The 18,559-nt window shown below is 37.3% G+C and overlaps 3 protein-coding genes across 4 annotated transcripts; all 3 read left to right on the forward strand.

The window, feature by feature from the left end:
• The first annotated feature begins 4,571 nt into the window (after positions 1-4,571).
• Positions 4,572-9,423, forward strand: LOC128029345 (fructose-bisphosphate aldolase C-A). Its single transcript, XM_052617097.1, has 9 exons — positions 4,572-4,648; positions 5,604-5,724; positions 5,815-6,026; positions 6,528-6,582; positions 7,293-7,453; positions 7,543-7,626; positions 7,985-8,159; positions 8,249-8,448; positions 8,534-9,423. The coding sequence occupies exons 2-9, from the start codon at positions 5,613-5,615 to the stop codon at positions 8,627-8,629; spliced, it is 1,095 nt and encodes a 364-aa protein (XP_052473057.1). The 5' UTR covers positions 4,572-4,648; positions 5,604-5,612; the 3' UTR covers positions 8,630-9,423.
• Positions 9,424-10,626: 1,203 nt separating this feature from the next.
• LOC128029346 (serine/arginine-rich splicing factor 1A) lies at positions 10,627-14,108 on the forward strand. Its single transcript, XM_052617098.1, has 5 exons — positions 10,627-10,725; positions 10,848-11,064; positions 12,214-12,419; positions 12,493-12,665; positions 13,315-14,108. The coding sequence occupies exons 2-5, from the start codon at positions 10,862-10,864 to the stop codon at positions 13,507-13,509; spliced, it is 777 nt and encodes a 258-aa protein (XP_052473058.1). The 5' UTR covers positions 10,627-10,725; positions 10,848-10,861; the 3' UTR covers positions 13,510-14,108.
• A 1,834-nt stretch (positions 14,109-15,942) lies between these two features.
• LOC128029347 (dynein light chain 2, cytoplasmic) lies at positions 15,943-18,340 on the forward strand. 2 transcript variants are annotated; one of them, XM_052617100.1, is made up of 3 exons: positions 15,943-16,111; positions 17,370-17,506; positions 17,616-18,340. In XM_052617100.1, exons 2-3 carry the CDS (start codon positions 17,375-17,377, stop codon positions 17,751-17,753), a joined length of 270 nt encoding a protein of 89 aa, XP_052473060.1. In that variant the 5' UTR covers positions 15,943-16,111; positions 17,370-17,374; the 3' UTR covers positions 17,754-18,340. The 2 variants fall into 2 exon arrangements, with proteins under 2 accessions (XP_052473060.1, XP_052473059.1); XM_052617099.1 differs by lacking the exon at positions 15,943-16,111 and adding an exon at positions 16,163-16,205.
• Positions 18,341-18,559: the final 219 nt, after the last annotated feature.

Here is an 18,559-nt window from a genome sequence, read left to right on the forward strand (position 1 = left end):
TTTTTCATTTTCAGGTTGTTTGCATGACTTTGGAATAATACAGAGGGGTGTGAAGGCATAAATTACAGTATCATACTTTTTATTTAATTTGATGTATTTAGGTGTACATTGAACAAATACATTTAAAGGAATATTCAGATATGAACACTCTGACTTGTGTTTAAAAATCTTACTAAATATAAATGTTACTAAACTTATTAAACATTTGTGTTCATCCTATTAAAATGCTCTGAAAAAAAACTTTTTGTCTTAAACAGATGGAGAGCATCCTTCTGACTGAAAGGTATCAGTAAACAATTTTAGAAAGTTTATTAATACACGAGTGATTCTGAGAACGTAAAGTTGATGAAAAATTAAAACTGATGACTTAAAAACAGTATTACAAAAAATTGAGTTATAACAATATATAATGTGATATTATATATTGACATCATCACTTTTAATGTTACTACACTGTTACAGTTGCAATTTTTTTTAAACGAAGGATCTTTTGAAAAGTGTACAAATAACCCTTTTAAAATTTCAACATATGTACTTGCTATCAAAACCAATCCAGACATATTATAATAATTCAGATCAATCTGTATTTAAAGATATATATTTTTTCTATTTTGAAATAACCATTAATTCCAAATTCATCCCCAGTTTTTCTAGTAAATAAAAAAATATAAATCCTTATTGGAAGACGTAATTCTCATCCAGAGAAATATCACTCCTGTCATTGTGTGGTCTAGACGTTTATTATGTATTCAGGAATATATATAAAAAATGTGCTCAATTAATATGAACATATATGCAGACAGTTAATCCAAGTTACTAAAAATATCTATACGAATTCATAACATATACAGAAACCACAGATTTGAATAATTTTCACATATACCAAGACAAGGAGCATATACACAGTTTATCGTTTGTGTCAAATGTCCATCCCAACTGTGAAGCACGAAGGATTTAGCTTTTGGTAAAGGGGATTTTGGAATAGAAATATTAATGCTGTGCCCTCTCATTTAGGTCACCCCCGCTTGACAGATTTTGGGCTGTGTCTCGCCGTCTTGTGCGTGGGGATAGAGCTTTTACTATCTGTGGCACAATACAGTACACGAGTGAGGCCGGAATCTGAACTGCACTCTTTTGTTTACCATCAGCTACACTGTATCCAGCAGTAACTAAAGACATGTACAGCTCAAAGCAAATGAGCTGCTTCTGTAAAAAATGATATTTAATTACACAGTGTGGTCATTAAACAGCTCCTGAGGACCTGAGCGGCTGCCCGTACAGCCACGCTGCAGACTGGTGGTCTCTCTGCGGTCTTCAGCCACTGGAGGGGGGAGACATATCTAGAGGCCATACTGCAAGATGAGCATTGTACTTGATGGATGTGTGCAGATCTCAGTGATGTTTTTTTATTGTATTAAGTATGCTTATGAATGTCAGTACACAAGGGTAAAAACCAAGAATCACTATGACAACAAATGGTAGAAGGTAGAACAGGAAACAGGAAGTGAAAACAGAAACTCTGGGGGCAGAACAACACTTCAAAATAAGAATTCACAGTGAAACAGAAACTCAGGCTGGATCATAGTGAAATAGAAAAATGTAAAATATATATATATATATATATATATATATATATATATATATATATATATATATATATATATATATATATATATATATATATATTATTAAGATCATGATAAGATGTTCATGGGTATACCCAATATTTTACTAATTAAACAATAAAATGTTTAATAAAAAATAAAATATTAATTTAAAGGTAATTCATACAAAAAATCTATGATAAAAAATATACCTCATTTAAATTAATTTCTCAACATTTCTTTACATTTTATTTCTACTTCCTTCAAATCTGAATGGCATATAACCCTGGTAAGCAAATATTCAAAGCTGTCTTCCTAAATCTTTCGTCATGTTTGAACATAGCTTCTGTGTGAGATCCCCGCACGTTGCTCATGGCGTCTGGAGCTATTCCAAAGCCAGAAGTCTTTCCATGGCATGTCCTTTGATTCCCAGCTGCTGCAGCAAAGTCCCGTTGAGCCAGCGCTCGAGCTGAAGAATCATCCTGACCGACCGGGAAGGTCGACGTGAGGTTTATCATTAGACCTGCTTAAGAATTTTGAGTGTGACCTACTGAACTTTCCTTCCACCCCTGCAGATTTTTCTCCTACCTTGATGAAGATTAAGGTAAATGAAGACACAGCAGGGGCAGAAACAAAAGTAACAGGAATCAATTTTCCATTAAAACATAAAATATCAATGAACTATTTGTTTCTCTCTGTAACAGTCAGTTTTTTTGCCAAAGACAAAGTAAAATGTCACAGTAATTTTCTAATAATTCACCATAAAGCACGAACAAATTGTATTGCCAGTTACTTTTTTCAAATAATAGTTACAAAATGAAGCCAAATCAGAATCAACTTCTGTATTTTTCCATTTTTTTTTGTTTCAAAAAGAATCAGTGTTTTTTTTTAATCATATTTGTTGAGTGAATGATTCAGTGACTCATTCATAAAGACGGGTCACCCCTAAATAAATCAGTGTTTTTGAATGAAACAGTTGACTGAATGATTCAGTGACTCACTCATAAAGATGTATCGCTTGTTTTTCTAATGAATAAATCAGTGGTTATGAATGAAACAGTTGACTGAATGATTCAGTTACTCGCCAATAAAAATGTGTCACTTGTTTTGCCTGTTGAAAGAATCAATGTTTTTAAGCGGAACAGTTCAGTACATTATTCGATATCTCACTCATAAAGACATGCCATTTGTATCACTCCCAAAATGAATCTGTTTCGAACAAATCATTTGAGTCGATGATTCCGTGAGATTCAAAGACTCACCTGTCGCCATTTATTAATGAATCAATGTAACCTGCAGAAAAAGTCCTTGAAAAATCTAAAACCTAAATACAAATGGTAAAAATTCCCATTGTTGGATACAATATAAAAGGCTAAGGGCTACAACTTTACTAATACACTTCACAGAGGGGCAAGCTAGCTTTTGGGAATACAGCGTGAATCAGAAAATCACTGAGGCACAAGCACAAGGAGCTATGGTACTGTAGTGTAGAATTAAAATACAATTATTTGCAGTATGGTTATGAAATAATATCTGAATACACAATATATGAAATATGTTGATTCACAGAACAAATGAAATGTATGGTGCAATGCTAAACAATCATACAATGCATTGCAATACAATTTATTTTATACTGTGTATATAGTGCAGATATTAATGTAATTAGTATCTGAATATTTGATGCCATTTTTGGATTGTCTTGGAACATTTTTCAGCAGTATTGTCAACATATGTCCCCAAAATAGAACTCGTTCATCAATTGATGTGGAGGATAAAAGTAGAACTTTCTTTCACTACAATTCAAAAGACAGAATGGTAAAATCTATATCTATGAATGATATCTTGAGACATTTCTCTAACTTTGAGACTTTGGTGTGACCTATTTGTGAGAGCAATGACAAACCCAAATGGGAGCAGCCTTAATAGGGCTGAAAATTGAACACCAGATAAAGCATCATTATTAATGTTTTTAATTAGGTATCAGGAAAAAAAAAAATTTCACAGCCCCAGTAGAGGTGGCTTAAAATATCTGTAACTCTTAACAGATCTCCTGAGAGTCTACTTCCAGCGGTCTTATAATGAAACATTGGGTATCCCTCTAAACTGCCACTTTTATCTATAGTACCTTATTGGTTTCATAAAAAGAATTGAACAACATGCTCCTAAAACAGTCCGGCTATTTTTATGCATATTACATGTGATATGAACAAAGTATGCTTACAAGCTACAATTAGTTCTCAATGCATTGATCACAGAATTTCACAACAGATCGACACTTTAGTAAACTACATCTCCAGACTAATTTTTGTCCTTGAAAACTAGATCATAAAGTCATCTAAAAATTCTACTCACCTGTATAGAACTAGAAATTATGCCATGACCCCACCTCATTTTTTTACCACACATATGCTTGAATCTCAGCCGCTCTGTGACTGCCAACATTTTCCTAAGGGTCTGATAGGAGTCTCAGCTGAATAGAGATTTGAGGATTTGCCTGAGGCATATTTGATCTAATTATATTGTTGACGCGAATACAGCCCGCTTACAAAGCTACAATGATACCTCAACTAATGTGGCTTACAGGCTACCATTTATACCTGGCAGATAATAAAACTACAAAAAAAATCCCATTGACTTGAACTGAACAATGGATCCGAGCCATATCTGGACTATTTTAAGTATGCAACAATCACCCACAACAACTTTGTGAGTGCACAGTAACACTCTGGAATGCACACACTCAAATCTAATTTTGAAAATGCAAAAAAAAAAAAAAAAAAAAAATATGGCATTGCATTGTGTATGAAATAATGAGAATGGTAGAGAAATGGGATCAGGTGGGCAACCTTTGGTGGCCTTTAACACCTCCTTTAATAACTTAATGAGGGCATGACGTTAAGCTCCGCCCTACAAGTGTCAGCATCCTCTGGGATATCACCTTCATAAAGAACTGGGACACTGGCACTGTTAAAGATTCAGTCACGTCTCATCTTGTCTCAAAAAGCCTCTTCGGTCTGAGTGCTTCAGTCTGCACTGACTTGGTGAGTAATTCCATCTGTTGAATTTACTGCCATAGCCATTTTGGATTACAATTGTTGTGCAAAATATGCAGTGGAGAACCAACTTTGTAAGGTTTTTATTGCTAAAAAGTTACGTTTTCACAAGCAAGTTACCATTTAGAGAATGCACTGTATAGATATTTTTTTAATGCTTGGAATCATATAGTTTTCCAGATAGCTGTTTAAAAGCTGCTAAAGGTTTAGAAGGTTTTCAAGAAGTTGCCAAAGTTAAGAACTCTCAAATATTAAATTTCGCAGTACTTTGGAGACTTGTTTATTCATAAAGAGAGTAGTTTATATATATATGAGGCTTGTAAACTGTGTCTGTGCTTTATTTGTGGCTGCAGATAACTAAGTTGCCGGCATTTCTACCATTTAGTAGAAGAACTTCTGTGGCTTTAAGGGAAAGTTGTGTTGGATTCTAATTTATTTGGATCTAATTTATGTTTATATTGTCCAGATAAGGATTGTTAAAAAATCATTTTCTAGAGATTAAACTCACTGAGACCAATTTCCAACCAAGTAAAGATTCTATAGTTGTGCATATACTAGAATATACCTTTTTTTATTTTATTTTTTATTTTAGATTTCATAAATTTTCATAACTTTTCCCAGCCTGGAAATCACAGTTTTAAAATTCCTTGATATTTCCACACTCAGTATTTTAGGTTATTTCAACAGTATTTTCCAGATTGATTTTAACCCTTGTTTCCTGTTACATGTAGTTATGTTTAAGTAAATGTTTGCAAACTTTACAAAAAAAATTAACTGGTCATTTTCCATCAGGACGTTATCTGTTTTTAGATTGTAAATTCATGTGAACCATACAAAACTCTGTTGTAAGCTTAAATGGCAAAATATTGTGATGTCACTGTAGTCCTATCTTGATTATATTGTATTTATTTACTGTTTCTACACTATCCTCGGATTGTGCCAGACATTTAGGATGACCCATCAGTTTCCTCCTCTCACCACTGAGCAAAAGAAGGAGCTACATGAGATAGCTCTACGGATTGTGTCACCAGGGAAAGGCATCCTAGCTGCCGACGAGTCCATAGGTTAGTGTGGCTTCCTCCAGTTTGGCAACATAAATTGCAGTGTGAAAGAAAAGCACAAAACCCACCTTGATACTGTGGATGTTCTAACAGGCAGCTTGGGGAAGCGTCTGAACCAGATAGGAGTAGAGAACAACGAGGAGAACCGCCGTCTTTACCGACAGGTGCTCTTCACCGCCGATGACCGCATTGATAACTGCATCGGCGGAGTGATCTTCTTCCACGAAACACTCTACCAGAACTCTGATGATGGCGTCCCATTCGTCAAGATGATAAAGGACAAGGGTATCACTATCGGAATAAAGGTATAAAGTCTCGTCTGGGTTCACTGGTGTAGATGTAAGAATATTAGCTTTGACACATTGAGCCTTGGTGCTCATGCGGGCACTGTGAGTTTGAATTTAGACTGCAACATTTTACAGTGCAATATTTCCCAGCGAAATGTCTCATTATAGAAAAAGCTAAAAAAGTGCAGTTCAATTAGTGGGATATTTTTGGGACAGAACTATCTGCTTGTCCAAATAATCGCAGATATGGGGAGTGTTTGCAAAGCCTGTTTTTGGGAAACATTGTTTTTGAATATTGTATTTAATTGGGAAAAAAATGATACCTTTATGCTGTATTTACCCCTAAAGGATTAATTTTAGAAACCTTAAGGGTGCACATTATTACTCTAAGCTACTAATATGCACCTGTTGTACTCCTACAGGTACAATTTTTGCACCTTTTTTTCTGACAGGGCGTTTAAGTTAATGAGTTGAATTTAAAATATTTGATTTCTGAAATATTTTGCACTTTCTTCACAGGTCGACAAAGGTGTAGTCCCCATGCCAGGGACTAATGGAGAAACCACTACACAAGGTATTGCAAAGATGTCCAATCTCTGGATATGAATATCTGATAATTCAATTTGAATTTGATTTTGCTGTTGATACATCTGGTTGGTAGACTCCTTTAAACTTAGCTTCTTGGTTCTTGATTCAGAAAGTTTTTGAAGTTTAACCCTAATATTATTTTCAAAGTCAGTTGGACGAGCAAAATATTTTTGAGTGGTGAGAAATGCTGATTAAACCAGGATATTTTTTCTTGACGAGGGTGCGTTTACACATTAATGGTGTACTAAAAACGGAACAGCTTTTCTTTGTGTTTTTCAAGTACCGACAACAATGCTGTCAAAATGATCCCTATTCACACAGATCCACATAAAAGACTGAAAATGCTGTATTATGCATGCCATGCCAGTAGTTGGCGATGTCTCTTTGTAAAGAAATACTATGCACTTGTGCACATACGCCTAGACTGAAAACATGAACACAAACACATTAGTGTCACCATTTTCTCAAATCAAATCAAATGTTCTAAAATGTATTTTACATGAAGGCAATAATGTTTAAGCATATTTCAGGCCCCCAAAATGTTGTTCTCCTATAAATGAACGAACCAAAATGCATAAAAAGTGTTGTGTAAATGACCCCTTAGAATTTAGTTAGGGTTAGTTTGACCCAGAACGTACCAGAAGACCGAATTTTGACATAAAACGAGGGTTAAATGGAGCTCTACTGTCTCAACAGGTCTGGATGGGCTCTCAGAACGCTGCGCTCAGTATAAAAAGGATGGAGCCGACTTTGCGAAGTGGCGCTGTGTGATGAAAATCAGTGATACCACCCCGTCAAACCTGTGCATTAAAGAAAATGCTAAAGTCCTTGCTCGCTATGCTAGTATTTGTCAGCAGGTAAACTGTTAATTAGGCTAAATTCACTAATAAGAGATACAAATGGATCTTTGCTAAATCTCAAGTTTGTGTCCCATCTGTTCTGGCAGCATGGGATTGTACCCATAGTGGAACCTGAGATCCTACCTGATGGAGACCATAACTTGAAACGTTGCCAGTTTGTTACAGAGAGGGTCGGTTATAGTCTGCTTCTTAACGGGATATTAAATCCAAAAGTGAAAATTATTATTTATTCCCCTTCATGTTGTTCCAAACCAATATGACTTTCTTTCTCCCATTTGCAAGCTGTTTTTGTTCAGACAATGAAATGTAATGGGGTTCAAAACAACATCACCAGCAACATTTCTAAATAGTTTATGGAACATAGCTTATGTTCCATAAAAGAAAAGTTACACCGGTTTGGAACAACATGAAAGTGAGTAAATGATGACAGTATCTTCAGTTTCTGAGTTAACTCTATTTTTTTTATATGCTTTTACAATTTCAAAATTGCTGGAATCAGATGATTTAGATTCACTGTCATTTATTCAGGTACTTGCAGAAGTCTACAAAGCCATGTTTGATCATCACGTGTATCTGGAAGGCACACTTCTCAAGCCCAACATGGTGACCCCTGGACACGGCTGCCCAACCAAATACAGTGCAGAGGAGGTTGCCATGGCAACAGTCACTGCTCTGCGGCGTTCTGTCCCGCCCGCGGTGACAGGTTGGGGATATATTACAAAATATAAAGCTGATTCCATATTTAGTGACGAGTCTGGACACTGCGTAATTACAGACTTCCTGCACTTTCAGGGGTGACCTTTCTCTCGGGAGGTCAAAGTGAGGAGGAGGCCTCCATTAACCTAAATGCCATCAATAACTGTCCACTGGTGAAACCCTGGGCTCTCACCTTCTCATTCGGCCGAGCTCTTCAGGCCTCAGCTCTGAAGACCTGGCGTGGACAGAGAGAGAATGAAGCTGCCGCAACCGAGGAATTCATCAAACGTGCAGAGGCATGCCAACCAAATCTATTCATAGACAGACAGACATATAGATAGATCTTCTTTCTTATCGCTTCTCTACTTTTTTTCTCCCCAGATCAACAGTCTGGCCTGTCAAGGGAAGTACACGGTTTGTGGTGACAGCAGCGGAGCCACTGGTCTTTCCCATTACCTTTCCAGCTACGCATATTGAAATGCCGCTGATTCCCATAATCCAGCATTAGCTGAAAGCTAGCAGACTTTACTGTCACTTCCATATAAAACACTGAAACATAGGTAGATTATTTACTCCTAAATGTGATGTTGATATACAGTAAAAAAGCAAATGAAAGTAATTGCTAAGTAACCCGTCTGCAAGATGTCTGTTAAAGATCGCTTAAGCATCTGCTGTGTACAAACATCTGGTAGACATCTTTCAGACATCAGCTTTACATACATTCTAAATTATAAACATCTTAAAGACATCTTCTAAATGTTAATTTGCCATCTGATAGGAAACGTCCTATAGACGTATTGCAGATGAGTGAATACTCAAAAAAATACAAATCAAATCGACAAAATAGATCTCCCTGTGATGTACGTGTGCTATCAGGGAAGTTTCTGGGAATGTGAAATTTTGTGGTGTCTTCTGCTCGTCTTCAAAACATTGTAAAGTTATAGCTGTTGTTACCAAGATAGTTCTTTAGGAAAGTAATGGAACCGACGAGATTATTACCGCATTTGATTGATCCTTATCACTTACTGTCAACATTTAAGAGTTTCTTAGGATAGATATAAAGATCTTCTGTAATCTATTCTCTCATCATCTAAAGCTTTAATAAAGCCTTTGTTCTGATGAAGAATAACCACTTGGATTACATGTTTATGAGTATCTGGTAGATCTGTATGTTTGGCTTGAATGCATTATCGACAAAACATAAGTGAAACTAAATAACTTACAACCTGAATACAAACTGAAAATGCTGCAATAAAGTTGTGATGATAGAAGATGTGTCTCAACTCCAATCTTTACACACTATAGTAGGCTACATATGCATCCTTCAGTATTATATTAAAATATATTACTATTATTAAGAAAGAAATTAAAGCCCATATGCCTAAAAAAGGGCTTTGTGACATCTGTTCTGTCTTGTTACAAAGTCTCCTGGTTCAATTTTGTCCCATTTCAGAGAAACGAGAGTGTCAAAATTGCAGTAACTAATACCAAGGCAAGCTGCAGTAAGTGAAGTTACTGCATTCTGGCTTTGTTTTCCTGTTAGACAACACAGATACTGCGTGGTCTGCCTTGGTATCCCCTGGTAAATGATGGTTGAAATTGTGTTTAAACACAAATATCAAAAGACAGGTAAGGTAGATAGCAAAATATAAACTCCTAGCAAAGCAAACGACAGCTTTATAATCAGTTAACATTAACTAGCAAGATGCTGCAAATGAAACAGCCTACCTGCATTGCTTCATATCCACTGACATAATAATAATAATCTGATTTATAATATTATTCTTTATTTTTTGTTGAGAAATTTTTATACACCTTAAATATACTTAACTGCAGATATGAACGTGGTACAGTACAAATATTTTAAGCATCCCTTATTCTGTCCCTTATTTTCCTATAAAGAATCACAATTATCCCTTGTTTTCTTTTATGGGATCCCTAGTTATATTGTTAGGAAAAGTTTAAATTGTGTGGATTTTAACTTGAACAAGGTTCAGTGCCTTGCTCAAGGGCACCTTAGTCATGGTATTGCCAGACCAAGATTTAAACCCACAACCCTAGGGTTGGGAGTCAAACTCTCTAACCACTAGGCCATGACTTCCCACAAATGACTGAATGCATTTAAATTAATGCATTGCCACTAATTTACCCACAACATGTTTGACTGGTTGATGTAAAAACTTGAAAGGCATTTTTCTCAGTTTAATTGTTTGCGTAGTTACCGCACTTTGTCTTTGTATGGCAGCACAGTTTACCACAGCAGCAGGTGCAAATAAGTAAAATATGGACTTTACCAGAGGACCAAAATAAACAGCGCTACAGTAAATAATAAAAGCTTGATATACCTATTCGTTCCTTATCCATTCCACTTACCCAACCACAGAAATATTTTTTAATTGTTTTAGGCGTCATTATCCGAACTATTTCGTGTCGCGCATGTAGCTATGCAAATAACCGCACTTCAGCCTGCTTCTTTAGATTCATCCGCGGTTGAATGTTGCTGAATAGGAAGCGACCCGCGCGACTTCAGAGGAAACGAAGAGGTGCGCGTGCGAGCGGCGCTTCGGACAATAGTAAGTCTTTTTTGTTTTGTATCTGAATGGTGTTGCGCTTCATTTAATGTATTTCGCAAGTTTAAATAAACAGCTGCTGCATATCAGACTCGAAAACAGTATTTTATGTATCTGCTCAACAGCAAAGTGAAGGCTCATGAGTGCCGAAATGTCTGGCGGTGTGATCCGCGGCCCTGCTGGAAACAACGACTGCCGCATCTATGTGGGAAACCTGCCGCCTGATATCCGCTCTAAAGATGTCGAAGATGTCTTCTACAAGTACGGAGCCATTCGAGACATTGATCTGAAAAACCGACGAGGTGGACCTCCATTCGCCTTTGTCGAGTTTGAAGACCCGAGGTGGGTACAACTCAACCTTTAGCCTTTAGCTAAAAGGCGAACGTTAGTTAATCTGTTGGTTTAAATGTTGCCGGTTTCACTTTTTAAATTATAAGAATTCTATAAACCTGTTACATGAAGACTGCGTTTGAGCTATCTGTATATAGAAGCAACTGTGTATTTTTTCAACTAACGTTAAGCTTTTTACTTTTGTTTCCTGTGCTAACCTGCTAATTAGCTTAGCCATGCTCACCATGTTTCCAGAGATTTTTATTTTTGTTTTTATTAACTAATGTTTGGCGTCACGGGGAGTGTAAGGTTTGCAATTTTTACGTACTAATTTTCACCTAACACGTTTTTTTATGTTTAACCTGTTAACAGTCACTCACATTTTTGAACATAGACTTGGAAAGTGCATGATCCAAACCTAAATTTCTATAATTCATGACTGAAAACATTTTGTAACATGATTTTGATGTACCATTTTAATGGTAATGCAATGTTTGATTTTAATGGGGTTTTTGAATTTTGAGATTTTATGTTTTTAAGTGATATATAATTTCTGAAGTGTGATAAAGAAAAGGCAACAAAGAGGAAGTTTTTTTTTGACAAAGGTCAGATCTCCTGTAATGATGTAGGTTTTTGAGGTGCACTCTTGCCATAAATCTATTACCTTTCCGACATAATTTTTTAACAACAAATAAAAATGGTAACATATCCATTTAGGAGTCTTGGACCTTTTCAATAATATATAGTTTGTCTTTATTAGATTAGGAATTAATTGTAATATAATGAAGTAAACGTAGGTGGCCCACCGAGGTCCCGGGTGACAACAGGTTTAAGCATGTTTTTATTTTTATCTTTGTTAGGCTTTAATACCTGCCTTAGGTTTGGATATGGAAATTAGCTTTGTAACTAGACACATTACGTCTTGAGCTTGATTCAGGTTAGTTTCAGTGAGCTTTTGATACAAATCACTGTTAAGAAAGGCCTCTTCTGTTTTTTTTTAAGGCACTTTTGCATTGCTTTTAAAGTGTTTAGTCACTTAACTACCATGTCAGATGAATAATTATTGTTTGTAGTTTGGCTCTGTGTGACCTCTAGCCACACTGACTGGTTTTTCATGCCAGATTGGTATTTACATGCTGTTCCTCCTCTTGTTGCATTTAGAGATGCTGAAGATGCTGTTTATGCCCGTGATGGCTATGACTACGATGGCTATCGTCTTCGAGTGGAGTTTCCCAGAAGCGGGAGAGGAGGATTTGGTGGTGGTGGTGGCGGCGGTGGAGGAGGAGGTGGTGGTGGTGGTGGTGGGGCTCCTAGGGGTAGATATGGACCCCCATCCAGACGTTCAGAGTACAGAGTAATTGTTTCAGGTACGGGAGCATCACAGCTTTAACTAATTCAAGAGCTGTCTGAAGTTGAATTGACCGTTGTGTTTGATTTCAGGGCTTCCACAGAGCGGGAGCTGGCAGGATCTGAAGGATCACATGCGTGAAGCAGGTGATGTATGTTACGCTGACGTTTTCCGTGATGGCACTGGTGTGGTGGAGTTTGTTCGCAAAGAAGACATGACCTACGCCGTTCGCAAACTGGATAACACAAAATTCCGGTCACATGAGGTAGGTTTGAGATTTTCATCCGAATTTTGGGATTTACTTAGCATTGGAATATTTTTAAGGTAAGAAAATCCCTAATGTTGTACTCGGAAGATCTATGTTGTAAGTGAACTTATCCTCGTGAATAGAGGTCGATCGATGTATTTTAGCCAATTAATTGGCATTGATAGCTGCATCCTGAGTTACTGGGTGAAAACTTGTAGTCTATGTAGAGGATTTTTTTTCCATTTCTTTTTTAGAATAACGTTTTTAATGTAAAATTGCTTGCTTTATACGTGTTTTACGAACTTTTTCTGTTCTTACAAACTTTTAGTGCAAATTATGTAAGATTATGGTAATTATGTGGTATACACAGTTCAGTACAAATTTTCATTGCATTTTTGTTCACATTACCAATTTTAATAGCTATTGGTTATCAGACAGATTTTTTTTTAATTTAATGGTATCAGTAACAAATATTTTTGAATACCAAAGCTAAACCTTATCAAACTGGATTCTTTGTGTACTCTGTTGGTACTGGTTTATGGAAATGGGAATACTGGTGTACACCCAAAGAAAAATGTTTCATTGTAGGAAGTCTGGTAAGTATAGTGTTAAGTTTTGGCATGCTTGTACGTTACACTTGCTCAGTGGAAAGTTCTGTCTCTGCCAGGGAGAAACTGCATACATCCGTGTGAAGGTGGATGGTCCCCGCAGTCCGAGCTATGGAAGATCAAGGTCAAGGAGCCGCAGTCGCAGCAGGAGTCGCAGCCGCAGCAACAACCGTAGCCGAAGCTACTCCCCACGCCGCAGTCGAGGATCCCCGCAGTACTCCCCTCGCCATAGCCGTTCCCGCTCTCGCTCCTAAACGAGCCCTCTCGGAGCCCTTGAGCCATTTTTTTTTGTCTTTATACAAACCCCATGTTTTAATTCCACCCTTCTTGTTTCATATGACAGTGATCATCTTATGTCTTTGTGTCCTTTTATTTTTCTCTCCCTCCATTGGTTATTTTTAACAGACCAAACCCAAAATAATTTTTTTTAACTACAAAGTGGAATTCTTTTTCATAGACCAAACAAAGGGTTGTGTAATGGCTCCTGATATTTTTGTAAATGGCATGTATGAATAATGATCATGGGATAGCGGGTTCCACAATTGTTTTATGCTGTCTTCCTCTAGACGTGATACAGAACTGATGCTTTGTAATAAAGGATTGCTAAATCTATACGGTTGCGTAAAAGGGTGAGTTTGAGCTCTAGAACAAACCTCTAAAAAAAACTACACCGAAGAAAAATGGCCCTCTGGCCATTATTTGGGTAATTGAACCAGTTTTACATCAATTTCAAATCAGGTGGTATATTTCGTTGCATTGTAAAGATGTACTGGTCAAATGTCTAGTTGGGTTTTTGTGTCCAAAGACAGATTGCAGCTTTCATGTTTTCATTAAAATGTTTGATTCAGTCTTAGTGTTGGGTTAATAGTCTTGATAGTCTGTCTTAGCCTTAATGCTGTATGCATGCATTCGTCAGAGAAGGCAGGGTGAGTGGATTTGATTCTAACTCTTTGCCTCCTTTGTTTTGATTTAGCTGGTATCTTAAGATTTGGATTGGAGGAGAGGCTCAGTGGATGCCGGATCACTGGGATCAGTTCATAATGAAGATAGGATAGGGAATGCTGGATTCATGGAACAGGATCAATTGCTCCAAGGATCATAGGATTTTAAGACCGCAGTTCAAAAGTACTTCCTTGTCCCCTTTATTTTCTCAGTACCTCAGTGGAAAATATAGACATTTTGGCCCTTCACATTTTTAACACTTTGGCGGAGCAGATGCTGGAACGGTCTGTGGGGATGGAATCAACAGGAACAGTATGGTAAACTTAATTTGGGATGGGGGGGGTCGGGGGGTTACTCAGGCATTTTTAGATTTACACTGTCCCGATGTAGATGGGAGATGCTTTAACATTGCTAGCATTTTTCTTTTTCCTGAACACTTTTAGCCTAAATAAAGGTTTCATTGGTACAAAAGTAGTGTACGATGCATTACTTGGATTTCTTTTTTAATGCTCTTCAATTGTTCAATATTATGAAATTGACTTTTACAAGACGGTTCACCTGGAATTAAAAATTTTCACTGAAGACTTCAAGACTAAATATTTGGAAGAAAGTTTCAGCTGTTTGTCCATACAATGGATGTGAGTGGTGTCCAAAACATTATACAAACATGTTCTATAGAACAAAGCAAGTTGTACAGGTTTGGAAAGACATGAGAATGAGTAAATTATGACATACTTGTGTGCATTGACAAAAAATAGTTTCTTATATTGTATTTAAGGTACACATTTTATAAGTTAATACATTCCCTGGGAGTCAAACAAATGGCCATGTTAACACCGTGCTCCACTGTGAGCTACAGGAATAGTGTAAAAAAAATAAAAAATGCTTACCTGTCCCTTTAAATCTGAATGCCACCCAACAGTTGAGTCCTATATTAATGTGCAAAGTTTAGTAACTATAAATCGTGTAAAGTTGGGATAATTTATTATATTAGTTGGAAATCGTTAAGAAAAATAAGTTAGTTGTAGTTTGTTTTTTATTCTTTATATTGAATCAAAAACAAAACGCTTCAAATCAAAGTATTCTCCACTCTCAGAAGAATGCCTCTTATGAGCCGGTTCTTTTTGAGATTGAACCTGAATCACTGATCTACAAGTAATTACTTTAATCACCTCCAGTAAAATGAAAAAGATCTGTTGTGAGAAATGCTGACTGGTTGTCACGTGTGATAACGTGTAAAGACATATTTTTGGAGTTTCATTGTAATAAGTGGAAATTTATAGACGACAGATAGCATTTAAAGCACACCAATTCCACAAATACATTGCATTTATGCATAAAATCTCATTCTGTTGAAATAAGTTGATAGTAGACTGTTAAGGGCAATTCTTGAAAAATGTTCACGTATTTCTATACATTTCTAGGAAAATCGTAACCAGAATAAATCGAATTTCTTAACATTTTCCATTTCTAGTTGCATTACACTGCGTTGGCCCTGCCATGAGAGATAAAACAGATTAATACCTCTAACCTTGCAGTAAGTGTCCTTCACTCATTGTGAAGTGTTTTCAATGCGAAGGTCCACCGAGTCTAATTTAAGCTATTTTCTGGCCCACACAGTCCTGCAGCTTATACCCAAACAAGCACATTTTCCTCTGGTCCCCGGTTAAAGATGCATTGTGGGATGAAATAAGATGCTGGCAGAGGGGCGCAGGGAGCGGCTGGTGTGCAGCCAATGGCGAGCGCTGTGTAGGACGGCACTGAGGAGAGCCAGGGATTTTAGCGCGGGCACCAGTCAGTGTTTGACTTGATCCGTATGTTCCTCTCATAGCGTCAAAGGGAAAGCCGAGACGAAGAAAGCTCACACGGCGATTGTTTTGAATTGCAGATTTCTCTTGTTGTTATTGTTGACAGGTGAGTTGACTAATTGACCATTTCGAGTGATCTACAAAGAATGATTTTGCATGCATTTTGAGCCTGATGCTGTCGTATTCCTTAGTTTCATTGCGTAAGTACCAACAGCCACACACAAATGTCGATTTTTGTGTGTGTGTGTGTGTGTGTGTGTGTTGTTGCAACATTTAAATCGCTTCAACAAAACATGCACTGTATTTGGCTTCTAAATTCAGACGCTTCAACCAGAACGCCGCGTGCACCTGACTTTCACTGATTTGCTGGAGCATGAAACGCGCACGCTGTGAATGGAGGTGTGACGTAGCATTCCTCCGTCCAGACCTATGGTCCTGACCTGTCTTGATAGATAAATCCAGACCTTAACCATTCGACTGCCACCATATGATTGAGTTCAACCGCTAAATCAACGTGAAGTGCCGATATCAGCTGTGTATGATCTATTAGTGCTTTTCTATACTAGTTAGCCTGTATGCATTTGGGCCATATGAATCCCTAATAGTATGCAAATATGTACTTTATTGATTTAGTTGCTAATACTCCCCATCTATGAGTATGAATTAGGACCATATGTATCCCAGTACTGGTATTGCTTGTTAATTTAAATATATATTTTATACTGCATTTTAGTTCCTAAAAATAAAAGGATACAAATTTGAGCACAATTTGATTGGGTTTTATGGGACTGGCATTAATAGAATGCAAATATGCACTTTATTGACCAGTTGCAATTGGCAGTGCTGTTTATGGATTTTGATAATATGTATCCCAGTACTGGTATTGCTAGTTAACGAAAGTGTTTTTATTCTGGATTTAACCAGTATACTGAATTCGCACACAGTTAGACTTTGTGTTATTGGCCCAGGAATGCAAATATGATCTGTTGACTAGTCTATGCATTGGGACCATATGAATCCCAGTATTGGTATCGCTAGTTAACTCAAGTGGCAAATTTTTATAAAGGATTTAACTCCAAGAAATGTCATTTGAGAACAGTTTGACGTCGTTTTCTGGGCCAAGCATTAATAGTATGAAAATACTTTATAGACCAGCTTTAAATGCTGGTGCTGGACTGAAAGCCTGGTTTGATTCTCATGAAAGTATCGAGTGTCACTTGAATTGCCTCAACAAATCAGATCCTCTCCGTTGATGGCATTCTGTCAGGAGTTTACCTGGCTTTGTCAGGGAAGAAGCACCCATGAAAGGCCCCACTGTTTAACTCTCAGTGGAGACTTCACTTTGTTCGTCTCTCTGTTTTCAGGCACCATGACTGACAGGAAGGCTGTGATCAAGAACGCTGACATGTCTGAAGACATGCAGCAAGACGCAGTGGACTGTGCTACACAGGCCATGGAGAAATACAACATAGAGAAGGACATTGCCGCATTCATCAAAAAGGTGAGTCGTGCCGAGATTTGAGCCGTACTGTTATTTTAGACTTCAAACGTGTATTTTTGTTGCGGTTGCATTTTCCGCCATGCTTGAACCACGTTGTCTCGTGTTACAGGAGTTCGATAAGAAATACAATCCTACGTGGCACTGCATTGTGGGAAGGAACTTCGGCAGCTACGTGACCCATGAGACGAAACACTTCATCTACTTCTACTTGGGCCAGGTGGCCATCCTCCTCTTCAAGTCGGGCTGAGTCCAGTCCAGACCAGACCAGACCGTAGAATGTATCTCCAACGAAGACTGTGACGCACTGTGGCTGACGTCATCTACAAATATTAAACGAGACCATACCATGACTATGCTGGCTGTGCACAACTGCATGGATCATATCCCGTACTGTTTTGTGTACCTGTTGAACTTCACTTGCTTTTCATTAGAGGCCCTAAGTTTTCGTTAATGGTCCTTGCAGGTTTTTCCCTTGCACATGTTGTAAAAAAAAAAATGTAATAAAGGAAGTCAGAAAATGTATTGATCAGCACATGTGTCTGCTATAAATGGATATATTTTTGGTGACAGTGCTGTGATGCATTGAATGCCATGTCATTATTGGGATGATGGACAGAAGAACATTTGGTTGTGGAGGTAGATTTGAAGTGTTCTGTTGTTTATAAAAAGTGTTTTTGTCTGATTACCTCTGCCGTAAATGTATATTTTCCTTTCATTTGATGCTGGATACGTATTGAACTTGAGAGAACTCATTGAATATTTGAAATCTTCAGACTACAATGGATTAAATGGAAATGAGATGCACATATAATAAAGTTTAAAAGTGAAAACGCATCACCTGTAACTCATATTATGGCATACTAGCTCCATCCTAAGCTTTTCATGACAGGTTTCTGAATGGAAGTAGGTAAGGTCTGATCGAAAAACAAACGTCTTTGTCGTCTTCTGTCTGCTGTTCCAGATAAGTAGAGTTATGCATGTGTCTGTTTTTTTTTCCAGTTCTTTGCACCATTATTTGACTGTATAGTTTGCACATAGCATATGTCATCTGCC

Source organism: Carassius gibelio, chromosome A15, assembly GCF_023724105.1.
Source record: "Carassius gibelio isolate Cgi1373 ecotype wild population from Czech Republic chromosome A15, carGib1.2-hapl.c, whole genome shotgun sequence".
Lineage (NCBI taxonomy): Eukaryota > Metazoa > Chordata > Actinopteri > Cypriniformes > Cyprinidae > Carassius > Carassius gibelio.